We start from the raw sequence: 18,805 nt of genomic DNA on the forward strand, positions 1-18,805 counted from the left end.
TTACAATTATCTATGTTATAAATGTGATCTATTTCCTCAAGATGTTTAGCCATAGAGGTTTTATTGGAGGCTTGGTTACACACTGGGTACCGTAAGAAACAACACTCATAAATTAGACAGGATATAAGTAATACAGCTTGCAACACTGACAAAAACACAGTGCAGCAGGGAGATAACAAAGCATAGTTTGGAAACAAAGAACAAATTAAAACAATGATTAGTATAACTGGTTGTAATCCAGTTGCAATAATTGAGTGACCAAAGGAGCCATAACTGATTTAATGACCTATGTGCCGTTTCACTGTACCAGCTGTGCATACTTGGACATGTGTGGCTTTGAGATAAGCATATGCCACTGGCAGGGCCAACTAGGTAGAGAAAAAAATAAATGTTTAAATTCTGCTTCAGTTCAGTTCAGTTGCTCAGTCGTGTCCAACTCTTTGCGACCCCATAAATCGCAGCACGCCAGGCCTCCCTGTCCATCACCAGCTCCCGGAGTTTACCCAAACCCATGTCCATCGAGTCAGTGATGCCATCCAACCATCTCATCCTCTGTCATCCCCTTCTCGTCCTGCCCCCAATCGTTCCCAGCATTAGGGTCTTTACCTTCTCCACTGATCTCCAGTAGCATATTGGGCACCTACCGACCTGGGGAGTTCATCTTTCAGTGTCCTATCTTTTTGCGTTTTCATACTGTTCATGGGGTTCTCAAGGCAAGAATACTGAAGTGGTTTGCCATGCCCTTCTCCAGTGGCATTCTGCTTATAGAGGTATAATTTACCAAATTACTCTAAGTCATAATTAGTTTAAGGAGAAGGTTTTTTTTTTAACACCTGGAAAACACAGATTTAAGCCAGTAATATTTTTTAGCTTGAAATCCTAAAAATTATAACTATACTTATGAACTGAGATGGCTCAACCCTTATAAACTAATATTTATGGAAAACAAGTCAAGTTTTATTTTACCTTCTTAGTTTAGTCAGACCCATGGCTTCCCATTTTGTCAATCTATCTACAAACACTTTTGAGGATCTTCTGTTGGTTTTAACCAACGGAAGGTTGGTTAGAGGTTATAAGAATAAATGGTTTTGTACTTGTCGCAGAAACTCCTGTGTCAAGGGAGTCCACCCAAACCCATGTCCATTGAGTCAGTGATGCCATCCAACCATCTCATCCTCTGTTGTCCCCTTCTCCTCCTGCCTTCAATCTTTCCGAGCATCAGGGTCTTTTGAAATGAGTCAGCTCTTCACATCAGGTGGCCAAAGTATTGTAGTTTCAGCTTCAGCATCAATCCTTCCAATGAACATTCGGACTGATTTCCTTCAGGATGGACTGGTTGGATCTCCTTGCAGTCCAAAGGACTCTCAAGAGTCTTCTCTAACACCACAGTTCAAAAGCATCAGTTCTTTGGTGCTCAGCTTTCTTTACAGTCCAACTTTCTTTATAGTCTGGTGAGTCAGGTACTGCAATGTAAAACTGATCAGTCTACAAAAGAGGTAGGATGAAAATTGGGTTTCTGGGAGATGGAACAAAACAAGCTCACCCAGGGATTGAACCTGCATCTCTTATGTCTACTTGCACGGCAGGCGAGTCTTTACCACTAGGACCACCTGGGAAAGCCCGTGGCTTGACCACATCCAATTTACTTTGATACATGGACCTAACATTCCAGGATCCTATGCAATATTGTTCTTTACAGTATTGGACATTACTTTCACTACCGGACACATTCACAACTGAACGTCGTTTCTGTTTTGGCCTAGCTGCTTCATTCTTTCTGGAGCTTTTAGTAATTGCCTTCAACTCTTCCCCAGTAGCATATCAGACACCTTCTGACCTGAGGGGTTTATCTTCTGGTGTCATATCTTTTTGCCTTTTCATACTATTCATGGGATTCTTGCGGTGAGAATATTGGAGTGGTTTGCCATTTCCTTCTCCAGTGGACCACATTTTGTCAGAAGTCTTCACTATGACCCATCCACCTTGAATGGCCATGCATGGCATGACTCATAGCTTCATTGAGTTATGCAAGCCCCTTCACTACACCTAGGATGTGATCCATGAAGGGATCATTCCAGTGATTACCCAGTAACTCTACCACTAGTGTCCTTGTCCCTGCAGTGAGCCACAGCTGCCCTTAGCTCCCCAGGAGACCCTCGAAGACCAGCAGGTAGGTCTGCCCCAGGCCCCTATGAAGTCACTGCTTTTTCCCCTGGGTCCTGGTGCACATAAAGGCTTGTGTGCGCCCTCCAAGAATGACATTTCTGTTTCTCCTCCTCCTGTGGAGTTCCTGTTATTAAACCCTCCTGGCCTTCAAAGCCAAATGTTCTTGGGGCTCCTCCTCCCGATATCAGACCCCTAGACTGCAGAGCCTGATGTGGGGCTCAGAACTCTCACTCCTATGAGAATTCCTGCAATATAATTATTTTCCAGTTTCTGGGTTGCCCAAGTGGTGAGTAAAAGATTATATCATAAATGCACCCCTCCTACCATCTCACTGTGACTTCTCCTTTGTTTTGGAAGAATATCTTTTTTGGTAGGTGCCAGTCCTTTATTGTCGATGCAACATTGTTCAGCAGTTGTGATTTTGGTGTTTTCATGAGAGGAGGTGAGCTCAGGTCTTTTTATTCCACCATTTTTTCCCCAGATTGACTAGAATCTTTCCTCTCTTCTTGCCAGAGGTTTGAGTAGTAAATTCTAGCTGCTCTAATATATGTTTACATCATTCTTATTTGAGAGTTGAGATGATTAGCAAGTGCTTTAGCGCTGCAGTTATTAGAGCAATTCCTAAACCCATGGTTATGATTTCTCCCCACAAAGGGGGGCACATAGCATTAACAGTCATGTGGCATTAACTGTCTTCTTGCACTGCTGACCTAACTGAAATGTTCATGAACTTCATTTTTTTACATTTAGAGTTGTTTCTGCCAACATGAGAACATTTAGATATACCAGGAGAATTCAAATACATGTTAGAGTAGAAATAGTCTTTTGTGTGTGAAAACACTAAATCTAAATTATGGCATTCTTTTGAATCTATAAACATTTTTTTAGAGACATGATGAGGTTGTGCAAAAAAAAAAAGTTGATATATTTAAGGGTTTGCTTTGCTGGATTTGTACTTAGTGCTCATTTCAACTAATATGACAGAGTTCAAGAATGTAAATTCAAATTGCATAGGCTTAAATTAGATAGCTGGGTCTAGTTTTGGAGCAGTATTTGATTTTTATGCCAAAGGTATAGAATGTTACTGATTGCTAGTATTTTATGCTACAGAAACAGTCCTGTAGATGGACAGAGGAAGAGACCTCTTATTCAGGCAGTTGGAAAACACATATATTAGCATAATGGGCTATATAAAATTGGACTAGAAGGCACTTACTACATGCCTGTCTCTTCATGGCTAAAGAAATAGGAGGACAGCCACAGAATCCCAAACTTGAGACTTGGAGGACAACTGAGCTCTAAAAGTAAAATTGTGATAACTACTGAAAAGAGCTAAAATAATCATAGATATTACAAAAACTTTCCTTCTAGGACTGTAAAACAAAACTTAGCTTGAACCGTAACTTCTATTTTGTCTATGTATCTTAATCACATATATAGGCATCTCCTGCTTACTCTCAGTTATCTGTGAAAAATTAAAGTTTCTGTGTGAAAATGCTAAAAGAATTCGATACACTGCAGCTTAAATAGGTTTCTCAGGTGGTGCTGGTGGTAAAGAACCTGCTTGCCAATGCAGGAGATTTAAGAGAGGCAATTCGATCCCTCTGTTGGGAAGATCCCCTGGAGAAGGGCATGGCCACCCACTCCAGTATTCTTGCCTGGAGAATCCCATGGACAGAGGAGCCTGGGGGGCTACAGTCCATAGGGCCACAAAGAGTCGGACACAACTAAAGTGACTTATTGTGAATGCACACAGCCAAAATCCCCACTTTCCTAGAAATAAAACACAATGTAGTGATGCTAGAATGTATTATGCTTAAAACACCTTGATCATCAATGAAGTTTCCTTAGTGTGTAGTAAGTAGTCTTTTCTGTTGTGACCCACTCATGTGGGTTCCTTTTCCATAACTGGACATGTGCTCAGTCTTGTGACTCGGTATCACTAGGAGAAAACAAGAGCTCGATGGCTATGGGAAACACTGTGGAAATGCATTCAAGAGCAGCATAGGAGCCATGGCTGGTCACACTGAGTACAGTGTGCTAGGACTTTCAGTGTTGGTGATGTCCCAGGGCACATCCACTTGGTTGGTAGTGTTTGGGCTCTTCAAACATCTGTGTTCCAGCTATTATATTTGGAATGTAACTTAAGACTGTGCCAACATCATTTAACATGCTATATTGAATTGTGGGGGGTATAAATTTTTCCTATAGAAATGTTAGTTGAAAACTGTTGATAGGTATATTCTATGATGCTGGGGTATTGTTTTAGCTTTCCAGTGCTGCTGCAACAAATAAACACAAACTTAAGTGGCTTCAAACAACACACATTTGTTATCTTACAGTGATACAGGTTAGAGGTTGACACAAGCTTCACTAGACTAAAATCAAGGTATCTGCAGCATAACATTCTGGAGGCTCCAGATGGGAATAACTGCACCTTGCCTTTTCCAGCTGCTTGAGGCTATCCATATTCTTTGGCTCCTGGTGTCTCCCCCCTCTACCCCACCTTCAAAGCTACCAGTGGCAGGCAGTCTCATGTCCCATTTGACTTCTTCTATAGTCACACATCCCCTTGATGCTCCTCTTCTGCCACCTTTTCCTTCCACTCTTGTAGTTACAGGGGGCCCATCTAAATAATCTCTACTTTAAGGCCAGCTGATTACTAACCTTAATTCCCTTTTGACATATATTGTAATATTCACAGGTTTTAGGGGTTAGGACATGGACATTTCATTTATTTAATTGAAGTATAGTTGATTTACAATGTTGTGCTAATTTCTGCTATACAAAGTGACTCAGTTATATACATATATATTCTTTTCCCATTATGGTTTATCTCAGGAGATTAGATATGGTTCCCTGTGATGTACAGTAGGACCTTGTTTATTCATTCTAAATGTAATAGTTTGCATCTACTAACCCAAACCTCCCAGTCTATCCCCCTCCCTCTTTCCTGCCCCCTTGGCAACCACAAGTCTGTTCTCTATGTCTATGAATCAATTTCTGTTTTGTAGATAGGTCCATTTGTGCCATATTTTAGAGTTCACATATAAGTTTTATCACGTGGTATTTATCACTACATGGGAAATAGATGGGGAAACAGTGTCAGACTTTATTTTTTTGGGCTCCAAAATCACTGCTGATGGCGATTGCAGCCATGAAATTAAAAGATGCTTACTCCTTGGAAGGAAGGTTATGGCCAACCTAGATAGCATATTTAAAAGCAGAGACATTACTTTGCCAACAAAAGTCCATCTAGTCAAGGCTATGGTTTTTCCAGTGGTCATGTATGGATGTGAGAGTTGGATTGGACGGTGAAGAAAGCTGAGCGCCGAAGAATTGATGCTTTTGAACTGTGGTGTTGGAGAAGACTCTTGAGAGTCCCTTGGACTTCAAGGAGATCCAATCAATCCATCCTAAAAGAGATCAATCCTGGGTGTTCATTGGAAGGTCTGATGTTGAAGCTGAAACTCCAATACTTTGGCCACCTCATGCAAAGGGTTGACTCATTGGAAAAGACCCTAATGCTGGGTAGGATTGGGGGCAGGAGGAGAAGGGGACGACAGAGGATGAGATGGCTGGATGGCATCACCGACTCGATAGACATGGGTTTGGGTGGACTCCGGGAGTTGGTGATGGACAGAGAGGCCTGGTGTGCTGCAATTCATGGGGTCGCAAAGAGTCGGACACGACTGAGCAACTGAACTGAACTGATTTGTCTTTCTCTTTCTGACTTACTTAGTATGATAATCTCGAGTTGCATTCATGTTGCCGCGAACAGCATTATTTCATTCCTTTTTATGGCTGAGTAGTATTGCACTGTATATATGTACCACATCTTCTTATCTATTCATCTGTCAATGGACATTTAGGTGGTTTCCCTGTCTTGACTATTGTGAACAGTGCTGCTGTGAATATAGGGGTGCATGCGTCTTTTTGAATTACAGTTTTGTCCGGATATATGCCCAGGAGTGGCATTGCTGGATCATATGGTAATTTTAGTTTCATGAGGAACCTCCATACTGTTTTCCATAGTGGCTGCAACAATTTACATTCCCACCAACAGTGTAGGAGGGTTCCCTTTTTTCCATGCCCTCTCCAGCATTTATTATTTGTAGACTTTTTAATGATGGCACTCTGACTGGTATGAGGTAGTATCTCTTTGTAGTTTTGATTTCCATTTCTCTAATAATTATTGATGTTGAGCATCTTTTCAGGTGCCTACTGGCCATCTATATGTCTTCTTTGGAGAAATGTCTGTTTACTGGCCATCTATATGTCTTCTTTGGAGAAATGTCTGTTTAGATCTGCTCATTTTTCAATTGGATTGTCTGGTTTTTCTGTGGAATTGTATGAGCTGTTTGTATATTTTGAAGATTAAACCTTTGTTGGTATCCTCACGTACAAATTGGGCTTCCCTGATAGCACAGATGGTAAAGAATCCACCTACAATGCAGGAAACCCCAGTTCAATTCCTGGGTCGGGAAGATCCTCTGGAGAAGGGATAGGCTACCCACTCCAGTATTCTTGGGCTTCCCTTGTGGCTCAGCTGGTAAAGAATCATCTGCAATGTGGGAGACCTGAGTTCGATCCCTGGGTTGGGAAGATCCCCTGGAGAAGGGAGAGGCTGCCCACTCCAGTATTCTGGCCTGGAGAATTTCATGGATGCTATAATCCATGGAGTTGCAAAGAGTCAGACGTGAGAGACTTTCACTTGCAAACATTTTCTCCCTTTTCATAGGTTGTCTTTTCATTTTGTTAATGGTTTCCTCTGATTTGCAAAAGCTTGTAAGTATGATTAGGTCTCATTTGCTTGGTTTTGTTTTCACTTCTGTTACCTTGGGAGACTGACCTAAGACAACATTGGTATGATTTATGTCAGAGAATGTTTTGCTTATGCTTTCTTCTAGGAGTTTTATGGTGTCATGTCTTATGTTTAAGTCTTTAAGCCATTTTGAGTTTATTTTTGTGCATGGTGTGAGGGTGTGTTCTAACTTCATTGATTTAGATCCAGCTCTCCAACTTTCCCAGCACTATTTGCTGAAAAGACTTCCCCTTTTCCAGTTTTATATTATTGCCTCCTGTGTTAAAGATTAATTGACCATAGGAGTGTGGGCTTATTCCTGGGCCCTCTATTCTGTTCCATTGATCTGTATGTCTGTTTTTGTACTGGTATCACACTGTTTCGATTACTGTAGTTTTGTAGTATTGCCTGAAGTGTGGGAGGGTTATGCCTCCTGCTTTGCCTTTTTCCCCCTCAGGATTGCTTTGGCAATTCTGGGTCTTTTATGGTTCCATGTAAATTTTGGATTATTTATTCTAGTTCTGAAAAATGTCAGTTAATTTGATAGTAGTAGTAGTAGTGTCCGTCGCTCAATTGTGTCCAACTCTTTGCGACCCCGTGGACTATAGCCCACCAGGCTCTTCTGTCCATGGGATTCTCCAGGCAAGAATATTGGAGTAGATTGTCATTCCCTTCTCCAGAAGGGAGTATTTGATACGGATTGCATTAAATCTGTAGATTGCTTTGAATAGAAAGGCCATTTTAACAATATTAATTTTTCCAATTGAAGAACATGGGATATCTTTCCATTTCTTTGAATCTTCTTTAATTTCCTTTATTAATGTTCTATAGTTCTCAGCATATAAATGTTTCACCTCCTTTTTCACATTCATTCCTTGGTGATTTCCAAAGATTTTTTTTAAATTCTCTGATATTTCATTGTTAGTATAAAGAAATGCAACTGATTTCTGAATGTTAATCTTGCATCCTGTACTTTGCTGAATTCATTTATCAGTTCTAGTAGATTCTGTGTGGAGTCCATAGGATTTTCTATATATAGTATCATGTCATCTGCATATAGTGGCAGCTTTACCTCTTCTCTTCCAATTTAGATACCTTTTACTTCTTTTTCTTGTTTGTTTTCTGGGGCTACAGCTTTCAATACTATGTTGAAGAGAAGTGGTGAGAGTGGGGGCATCCTTGTTTTATTCCAGATTTTAGCAAGACTTTTAGCTGTCATCATTGAGAACTGTGTTGGCTATGGGTTTGTCATAAATAGCTTTTATGATATTGAGATATCTTCTCTCCTTACCCACTTTGGTAAGAGTATTATAAATGGATATTGAATTTTATCAAATGTTTTTTATATCTATTGAGATGATAATGTGATTTTTTAATTTTCTTTTGTTAATGTGATATATTACATTGATTGTCATATGTTGAACCATCCTTATGAACTTGGAATGAATCCTACTTGGTTGTGGTGTATGACATTTTTTATGTGTTGTCTGATTTGGTTTGCTAAGATTTTGTTGAATTTTTGCATCTATATTCATCAAAGATATTGGCTTATAATTTTCTTTTTTGGTAGTCTACTTGTGTGATTTTTGTATCAGGGGATGGTGGCTTCTTAGAATGTCTTTGGGAGTGTTCCTTCGTCTTAATCTTTTGAAACAGTTTGAGAAGGATCAGTATAAGGTCTTCTTTGTATGTTTGATAGAATTCGCCTGTTACACCATCTGGTCCCGGGCTTTTTCTTGTATGGATTTTTTTGTTGTTGCTATTGTTGTTACAGATTCTATTTCACTTCTAGTGATTGGTCTGTTCAATTAACTATTGTTCTCAATTCAATTTTGTTGGGCTGCGTGTTTCTAGGAATTTGTCCATTTCTTCTAGGTTGTTAAATTTGTTGCCATATATTGTTCACAGTATTCTCTTATGGTTTTTTATATTTCTGTGGTATCAGTTGAGAATTTTTCCTTTTTCATGTCTTATTTTGTTTATTTAGGTTATCTCTATTTTCTTCTTGGTGAGCCTGGCCAGAGCATTTTCAATTTTGTTTACCCTTTCAGAGAATCAGTTTTTGGTTTTATTGTTTTTTCTTTATTGTTTTTGTGTCTCTATTTTATTTATTTGCTCTCTGACCTTTGTTTTATTCTTTTCTAATTCTTTGGTAGTTTGGGTTGCTTATTTGAGGTTTTTCTGTGTTTTTTTGAGGGTGGCCTGCTTTTGAAAAAACCTGTTTTGAACAAGTTCATTGCTAGGAACTTCCTCTAAGAACCACTTTTGCTTCATCCCATACAGTTTGTATGGTTGTGTTTTGTCACTTGTCTCAAGGTATTTTTTCATTTCCTTTCTGATTTCCTCATTGACCTAGCGGAGAAGGCAATGGCACCCCACTCCAGTACTCTTGCCTGGAAAATCCTGTGGATGGAGGATTTTCCATCCATGGGGTCACTAAGAGTCGGACACGACTGAGCGACTTCACTTTCACTTTTCACTTTCATGCATTGGAGAAGGAAATGGCAACCCACTCCAGTGTTCTTGCCTGGGGAACCCCAGGGACAGCAGAGCCTGGTGGGCTGCTGTCTATGGGGTTGCACAGAGTCGGACACAACTGAAGCGACTTAGCAACAGCAGTAACAGCATTGACCTAGTGGTTTTTCAGTAGCATGTTTTTTAGTCTGTATGTAATCATTTTTTCTCATCTCTTTTTGTGTGGTTAGTTTTAGTTTCACGTCATTGTGGTCAGATAAGATGCTTGAAACAATTTCTGTACTCTTGGTGGAGATTAATTTTGTGCCCTAGTAAGTGGTCAATACTAGAGAATGTCACATGTGCACTTGAAAAGTCTGTATTCTGTTTTTTGGATGTAATGTCTTGAAAATAACAATTAACTAACACTTCTATTGTATATTTCAGGATCTCTGTTGCCTTATTGATTTTCTGTCTAGAAGATCCATCCATTGATAATGAGTGGGGTGTTAAAATCTCCTACTATTATTGTATTCCCATCAATTTCTCCTTTTCTGTTGGTATTTATATATTTGGGTGTTGCTGATGAGTGTAAAATCCTCTTCTTGTATTGATCCTTTTATCATTATATAGGGTTCTTCTTTATCTTTAGGGCCTTGGTTTTAAAGTCTATTTTGTCTGATATGAGTATTATGACTCTCGCTTTCTTGTCATTTTTATTTGCATGAAATGTCTTTTTCCATCCTCTCACTTTCAATCTATGTGTGTTCTTTTCTCTAAAGTGAGTCTCTTGTAGGCAGCATATTATAGGTTCTTGGGTTTTTGTGTGTGTGTGTGTTATTTTTTTTAAATCCAGTCTACCACGCTGTCTTTTGATTGGAGCATTCAGCCCATTGACATTTAAGATAATTATTTGATACATCTGTATTTATTGCCGTTTTAAACCTTGTTTTCCAGTTAATTCTATGTTTCTTCTTTGTTCCGTTTTCCGTATTCTCTTTTTGGTTTTTGTGAATCTCTTGTATGTTTTTTTATTTGGGGTTACCCTGTTTTTCAGGTATGTTGACTTCTTCCTATATGAACTTGCTTTATGATTGATAGTCATATTGGCTCAAACATTCTAAAAAAAAGATTCTAAATTTTCTTACTTTCCATCCCCACACTTATGACTTTGTCCTTTCTTCCATCTTCATGTTTGTCCTTTTCCTGTTCTTTGTGTTTATCATTACTTTCAGAGTTCCCCCCCCCCCTTTGTGATCTGCATAATGACTATATGATTTACTTTCCAACTGTGATTTCCTCTTTCCCATATCTTCTTCTTTTCTATTTAGAGAATATCTTTCAATATTTCTTTTAGGATAGGTTTAGTATTGCTGTATTTTTTTAGTTTTTTCTTTTCTAAATGATAATCTTGCTGGGCAGAGTATTCTAGGTTGCAGAATTTTCCCTTTCAAGACTTTGAATATATTTTTCCACTCCCTTCTGGCCTGCAGCATTTCTGTAGAGAAATTAGCTGATAAACTTATGGGGGTTCCCTTGTAATTAAATTTTTCTCCTGCAGTCTTTAGAATCCTTTATTTAACTTCTTCCATTTTTATTATAAAGTATCTTGGCATAGATCTGTTTGGGTTCATTGAGTGTGGGAACCTCTGTGCGTTCTATATCTGAATATCTGTTTCCTTCTTTAGCTTTGAGAAATTTTCAGCCATAATTTCCTCTTTTAAAAAAATTTTATTGATGTTGCTTTAGAATGTTATTTTCTGCCATGTTATTTCACAGCAAAATGAATCAGCTATATGATTCATTCATTCATAATCTTTTTTGGATTTCCTTCCCATTTAGGTCACTGTAGAGCATTGAGTACAGTTGCCTGTGTTATACAGTAAGCTCCCATTCAGTTCAGTGCAGTTCAGTCGCTCAGTCGTGTCTGAATCTTTGCAACCCCATGAACCGAAGCACGCCAGGCCTCCCTGTCCATCACCAACTCCTGGAGTCCACCCAAACTCATGTCCATTGAGTCGATGATGCCATCCAGCCATCTCATCCTCTGTCGTCCCCTTCTCCTCCTGCCCTCAATCCTTCCCAGCATTAGGGTCTTTTCCAATGAGTCAGCTCTTCACATCAGGGGGCCAAAGTATTGGAGTTTTGGCTTCAACGTCAGTCCCTCTGATGAACACCCAGGACTGATCTCCTTTAGGATGGACTGGTTGGATCTCCTTGCAGTCCAAGGGACTCTCAAGAGTCTTCTCCAACACCACAGTTCAAAAGCATCAATTCTTTGGCACTCAGCTTTCTTTATAGTCCAGCTCTCACATCCATACATGACCACTGGAAAAACCATAGCCTTGACTAGACAGACCTTTGTTGGCAAAGTAATGTCTCTGCTTTTTAATATGCTGTCTAGGTTGGTCATAACTTTCCTTCCAAGTAGCAAGCGTCTTTTAATTTCATGGCTGCAGTCACCATCTGCAGTGATTTTGGAGACCAGAAAAATAAAATCAGCCATCGTTTCCATTGTTTCACCATCTTTGCCATGAAGTGATGGGACCGGATGCCATGATCTTAGTTTTCTGAATGTTGAGCTTTAAGCCAACTTTTTCACTCTCCTCTTTCACTTTCATCAAGAGGCTCTTTAGTTCTTCACTTTCTGCCATAAGGGTGGTGTCATCTGCATATCTGAGGTTACTGATATTTCTCCTGGCAATCTTGATTCCAGCTTGTGCTTCCTCCAGCCCAGCATTTCTCATGATGTACTCTGCATACAAGTTAAATAAGCAGGGTGACAATATACAGCCTTGACGTACTCCTTTTCCTATTTGGAACCAGTCTGTTGTTCCACGTCCAGTTCTAACTGTTGCTTCCTGACCTGCACACAGATTTCTCAAGAGCCAGGTCAGATTAGTTATCCATTTTATATATAGTAGTGTATATATGTCAATTTCAATCTCCCAATTCATCCCACCCCACCCCTTTTCCCTGCTTGGTGTCCATACATTTGTCCTGTGTGTCTTTATCTTTATTTCTCTGCTGGCTCAGATGATAAAGTGTCTGCCTACAACGCAGGAGACCCGGGTTTGATTCCTGGGTCATGAAAATCCCCTGGAGAAGGAAATGACAACCCATTCCAGTATTCTTGCCTGGAAAATCCCATGGACAGAGGAAGCTGGTAGGCTATAGTCTGTGGGGTTGCAAAGAGTTGGACATGACTGAGCCACTTCACTTTCACTTTCTTTCTGCTTTGCAAAGAGGTTCACCTGTACCATCTTTCTATTCCCACATGAGTTAATAAACGATATTTGTATTTTTCTTTCTGACTTCATTCTGTATGACAGTCTCTAGGTCTATCCACATCTCCACAAATGGCACACTTTCATTCCTTTTTATGGCTGAGTAATATTCTATTGTATATATGTGCTACATCTTTATCATTCCTCTGATACTGATACTATCCTTTGATGAACATTTAAATTGCTTCCCATGTCCTGGCTATTGTAAACAGTGCTGCAATAAACATTTAGTTGCATATATCTTTTGAAATTAATGGTTTTCTCTGGGTATATGCCCAGGAGTGGGATTGCTGGGTCATATGGTAGTTCTCTTTTTAGCTTTTTAAAATTGATACAGCCACTATGGAGGTTCCATAATTTCTTCAAATACACTTTTAATCCCCTTTTCTAGTCCCCTTTTCTCTTCTCCTTTTGGAATCTCTATTATGCATAGATTGGCACACTTTATATTATCCCGTAGGTCTCTTATGTTGTTTTTATTTTTTTCATTTGGCTTTCTGTCTGCTGTTCTGATTGGGTAATTTCCATTACTGTATTCTATCTTCCAGATCACATATTCTCTCTTATGCATTTTTAAATCTTACAGAATAGTACCTTAAAGTACAGTAGTAAAGTACAACAGCTGGCATACAGGGGCTGGCATCGAGTGAATAAGCAAGAAGAGTTACTGACCGGAGGAGGGAGAGGAAACAGGAGATGAGAGAGCTGAAGGGTCTTCAACAATAGGAAACAGAGGGCAAACTGCATTTGCATTCACGCCTGACACTAATGGAACACACGTTTGCATCTTTGAAAGTTTACAACTCGACGGTTCAAATGTAGGGGACTTACTATATTCATTCTGCTATTCATTGCCTTGAGCTCAGTTTTCTAATTTTTCTTGGCTCCTCCTCATAGTTTCTAGTTCCTTTTTACAGCAATCTGCATTTCTGTTGATAGTTTTTCTTAATTCCTTCAGTATTTTCATTACCTCCTTTTAAAACTCGGTATATATTAGATTCAAGAAGTCTGTTTGTTCCTTCAGAGGAATTCTCTTGGTCTTTTAACTGGGAGTGGTTCCTCTGCTTCTTTATTTTGCTTATACTGCATTTCTGTTACTCTGTGAGTTGAGAAACAATTATCTACTGTAATCTTGGAGGGCTCTTTATATGTGGGAGTGTCCCTGTGTAGCTTGTGTGGGTTTAATACAGTTTTGGCATGAGGAATGCTTTTAGTTTGGATGTCTCTTCTCTCAGTATATGCTGGAACATTATCCCCTTGATAGCAGGTGTGCACAGCCCACACAAGCTCCTGGGAAGGCAGGGACAGTGGTTGGCAGCTGGTCATGGAACTCTTGGCAGCAGGGGACATGGACATTTTAGGTGTACCATTCTTCCTATGGCAGAAGCTAAAATCCAAAAGCCTGTCTTAGAAGAAAATGTTAGATGGAGATATTTTCTGCTGAGTATGCCTGTACGTAGTTTGTTTTTTGAAAACTCAGATGTTCTTTATTAAAAATGATTCTGAAATTCAGGTTAAATAAGACAACTGCATGACTGTAGATGTGTATTAAGCAAGGCTGGGAACATCAAAAACTGTTCTTCCTATGATATCCACCTGTTATTTATTTGCTAGGGCTGTCAAAAGTATTAATACCATAGACTGGGTGGCCTAAATTAATTTTCTTAACCCATTATTGACCAGAGATATTTCAAAATTCACTTACATTCCAAGTTGCTGGCCACTGGTGGTAGTTTCTGCAAAAATCCCCCAGTTGATAAAGTTCAAGCTATTGAAGAATTTTCTTCTTAGGCACCTTCCTTGGCTTGCCAATGGCTGTTGGCTCCCTGTGTCTTCCCATGATTTTCCTGTGTGTGTTCTAATTTCATATAAAGACCACCAGCCCTATTGTATCAGGGCCCACCCCAGTGATCTTCTTTAACCATCATTAGCTCATCTAAAAATACAGTCACAGTACTGAGGGGACATGACTCAACATGAATTCCGGGGACACAATTCCACCCATAACAGTATATAACAAATTTAATAACTAACCTGGAAAAAAGACTCCACATTCATAGAAGACCATTGGGGGTGGGGTGGGGTGGATAACTGGTATGCATATGCTCATTGACATAACTCTGAGGTAGAAATTTTCTAAAAAAAAAAATGGTGATTTATTTTGCTTTAACATACAGTGGTAAATATATTGGGATCAAGTTTTTAAAAAATTTGCTGGTCCTACTTTATACATTACAATACTAATGTAAGCTCATTCATTAGTTCTTCCATTTCAATGTAGGAAAGGGATCCAATTAATTAACATCTACTAGCAGCTCGGCTAAGAATGGACATTAAAATCAGACAACACGTTGTAAATATAAAGTCCTTTTCTCCAAATGTGTATAAAAGTTTTGAAACAATCACTGCCTGCTCCACAGGACAATCTGGATTTTAAAAATCTTCCAGACATGGAATAGCATAACCCTGTGTAACATTACTTATAATAGTTTAAACAAGATTTTATCAAAGACTTTTGCATTTGACATTTGAAAAAGAAACAGTAGCCAAGGAACTGCATAACCACAAAATGAAAATCTTATAAAATATTTCCACCACTATTTAAAGGCCAGATTTACTCAAGCATTAGTAAAAAATATCAAAACAAAAACATAATAATACAACCTTCTGTTTAAAATAACAGCACTGTTCTGCCTCTTTTCCACTGAATTTTACATATGAACAGACTATATATATTGTTGTTGTTTTTTTTTTTTTCCAGAGAAATGTCCATTTGGTCTGTCACACCATTCAGGCTCACATTGAATCCTTTCTCTTCTGAGGATATACAACTCCATGATGTTTCCGTATTTCCAGCATGTTGGATTAGGTGCATTGTCTGAAGTATAATACATTTCTCTTTCTCCTTTACACAGTGCAGAGTATACAGGCTTAGGTTATGTTAGCTTCTCTTTTACTCCAGGTCACTGTCGTCTTTTTCTAAATTCAAGGCAGTATTCAATGGAGTGCAGTAGTTTGGCTTGTCAGAAGGTACAAAGCCCGGCAGACACACACACTTATATGACCCTTCGGTGTTGATGCACTTGGCATTCTTGCAGAGAGACATCCGGTTGTTCAACTCATCACATTCGTTGACATCTGCAGTAAGCCAAACCACGTAGGTAAGCAAGCTTTCACATCACTCCAGGAGGAGAAACAATCAACAGTTTACCTGAGGCCTCTGCCTAAACACAGCCTGGCTGTTCTGTGCTCTCTCCACGGTAAACTGCATAGTCTTTCCTATTACTGTTTATGCAAGGTCAATATGACCTTCTAGATTGCAAAAAGATGATTATCCAAGGCAGTCTAGAATTTCTTTCCCTGTTATTTAACATAACAGGGACCATTTTGTAAGCTTGAGTTTTTATAGTCAAGAAAACTACAAGAACTATCCTACTTCTAAATCCCTTTCTGAAGATGTAGAAGAACAGTTAGGTTGTCAAGAGAAATACAGAGCCTCCAAGAAGCTTCTCTCAAGGCTTAAGTTACTTTCTTAGATTTCTTTCCACAGGAAAGAAAGTCTTTTATGCCCTTGAAACGTGTAACAACCTGGGTTACTGATTTTTAGACCACCACAGACTGAGACTAACAAAACTGAAGTGGGAAAACTACAGGAGGGAGAAAAACAGCCACAAAAATAGGAAAAATCCCTGCAAGTCAAAGGTCTTTCAGCATGGAGGCCAGCAGGCTCGGGAACCCAGCATCAATGACCCAGGAAGGAAAAAACACCCATTTACTGTTCTCTTAAAGGTAACAGAGAAGGCTACATGAGAGTTTTATTTAAAAAAAAACTTTCTCCAAAATGGAAATATTTTCTTTTTCATCTATATTTCCCTCATGCTGGTGTCAGGTATTCAGCAAAAACACTATTTGCTACTGAGTCAAAAGCTTAATTTAAAAGAGTCAAAGTAATTACCCCAAATGTTCTGGTGTTTCCTCCGTATGTACCATTTATATGAATTCTTAAGTACTTCTTTAAAAGTCGTGGTAAAATATACAGAACATAAAATTGGCCATTTTAACCATTTTTGAGTGGAGGGCCCAGTGGTGCTAAGTACCTTCACATTGTTATACAATCGTCTCCACTGTCCACCTCCAGAATTTTTCTCATCTTCCCAAACTGAAACACTGCAAATCTTCAATGTACTAGACTATATGATGTCCAGCCACAGGGCATCTCAGGAAAAGGATTATTTCCCATCAAATACATATGGTTCTTACCGACACAGGTCATCTTGGCCATATCCAAGTGATACCCATCAAAGCAATCGCAGGTGTAACCTTCCTGCACCCTGACACAGCGGCCATTTTCACATCCATTGAGGATGCCACATTCTTCAGCCTGCAACTCCTGAAAGGTATTTACAAAACCTGGAAGGGAACAAACAGGAGGCAAGGTACAAATCTTCATCCTCTTACACCATTTTTTAAAACAACATGATTATTAAGGTTATGGTTCATCATACATATTTTCAGTACCTTAAAGATAGCACTGAAATTTAAGCAAATATATTTGTACATGATATTAAGCATTTAAAGTGTTACAAACTTATGTTGTACAGATTAGCCCCACATTTTGAATTCTGATGTTCTGAATCAAAATCACATAAAACAATACAGCAAGTAGGTTTTTTTTTTTTTTTTTGCCTTTAGTTAACATCTTCTTGTCTAAGATTTTAAGTTTCCCAAGTTCTCAGTAGGGCAAACATGAAAATATCTTTCAGGATGGAACCAATGGAATTCATGATCAGCGTAGGTATTTGGTAAGAGGCATGAGCGCTGGAGGCAGTGCTGTTTGATTGAGTGTTCCCAGAGCAGAGAAAAGCCAGGCTGGCCTTGCCTTATGAGGTCTGTCTGTTTGCTCTGGCTTTGGAAGGAGCCTTACAAAAGGGCCCTTGGGGGATCAAAGGCTAAAGGCAGTTAAAGGGACTCCAAACATCCTGATAAATGAGAAAAATACATCATACTTCTATTTAGAAAACCCAAAAACTTTTTTTTAAGAAAACAAAGACGCTCTTGTTTAGTTCTGAATCAGTTTAGAGAGAGAGAGCCAGTTTAGCAATACAAAATCAATGTAACCAGGCATTAAGAATATTTTAGTTCTCTTTATAGAGTGGGAAGTTGTAAATATAAATTCATGATGACTCCAAAACACGTGGCGTTTCATCCTCTCCCCTGCTTCTGAAGCTACTACCATGGATTAGCTTTCAAGGGGGGAGAAAAAAAAAACCTACCTAGGGCCAGACCTCTCCAACTGGCCTTTGAAGTAATTCTCCAGTGGAACTGCAGGGGGCAGCAAAACATCACTGCTTATGCAGCTGTAAGGTCTAAAATTTTTTTACAGCATAGGCTTTTTTAATTTATTTAGTTGAAGGCTAATTACTTTACAATATTGTGGTGGTTTTTTACCATACACTGACGTGGCTTTTTACATGTCCTGAGGTAACAATGTGGAATAAAAAGTAGAGCTAGTGAGTTAACCAATACATAATTTCATTGTAACTGATTTAAAAAAAAAATAGCATCTTGGACATGGAATTGTTAAATTGTCTCAGAAATGTACATCAGGACTTGTTCACTGGGTTGGCAGCATAGGGGCAGAAGGAAGTGTAAAGGGAGGGATGTATGTGTGTGCATGTCTTGGCTATACTGTAAGAACACATTGGCATTAATTCAATGGAAGTATGCTGCTGCTAAGTCGCTTCAGTCCTGTCCGACTCTGTGCGACCCCATAGACGGCAGCCCATCAGGCTCTGCCGTCCCTGGGATTCTCCAGGCAAGAATACTGGAGTGGGTTGCCATTTCCTTCTCCAGTGCATGAAAGGGAAAAGTGAAAGTGAAGTCGCTCAGTCATGTCTGACTCTTAGCGACCCCATGGACTGTAGCCTACCAGGCTCCTCCGTCCATGGGATTTTCCAGGCAAGAGTACTGGAGTGGGGTGCCATTGCCTTCTCCGAATGCAAGTATACCCCCTTGCTAATACTTTAATAGTTTAGATCGGATAATGAATCATCTTAGAAGCATTATATTAATACTTTGTGTACTCTGTTGTTTT

The 18,805-nt window shown here is 39.3% G+C and overlaps 1 protein-coding gene across 37 annotated transcripts in view; it reads right to left on the reverse strand.

Moving 5' to 3' along the window:
- Positions 1 to 14,843: 14,843 nt before the first annotated feature.
- The window catches only part of LTBP1 (latent transforming growth factor beta binding protein 1), a 453,402-nt gene continuing 449,440 nt past the window's right edge, over positions 14,844 to 18,805 (reverse strand). For all 37 annotated transcript variants that reach the window (XM_081590239.1, XM_081590236.1, XM_081590238.1 and 34 more), the window contains 2 exons: positions 16,972 to 17,121; positions 14,844 to 15,849 (listed from right to left, as the gene is read on the reverse strand). In XM_081590239.1, the coding sequence (XP_081446365.1) occupies positions 15,665 to 15,849; positions 16,972 to 17,121 (335 nt within the window). In that variant the 3' untranslated portion in view covers positions 14,844 to 15,664. The remainder of the gene's footprint in view (positions 15,850 to 16,971; positions 17,122 to 18,805) is intronic.

The sequence above is a fragment of the Giraffa tippelskirchi genome, chromosome 4, assembly GCF_054371585.1.
Source record: "Giraffa tippelskirchi isolate mGirTip1 chromosome 4, T2T-mGirTip1v1.2.pri, whole genome shotgun sequence".
NCBI lineage: Eukaryota > Metazoa > Chordata > Mammalia > Artiodactyla > Giraffidae > Giraffa > Giraffa tippelskirchi.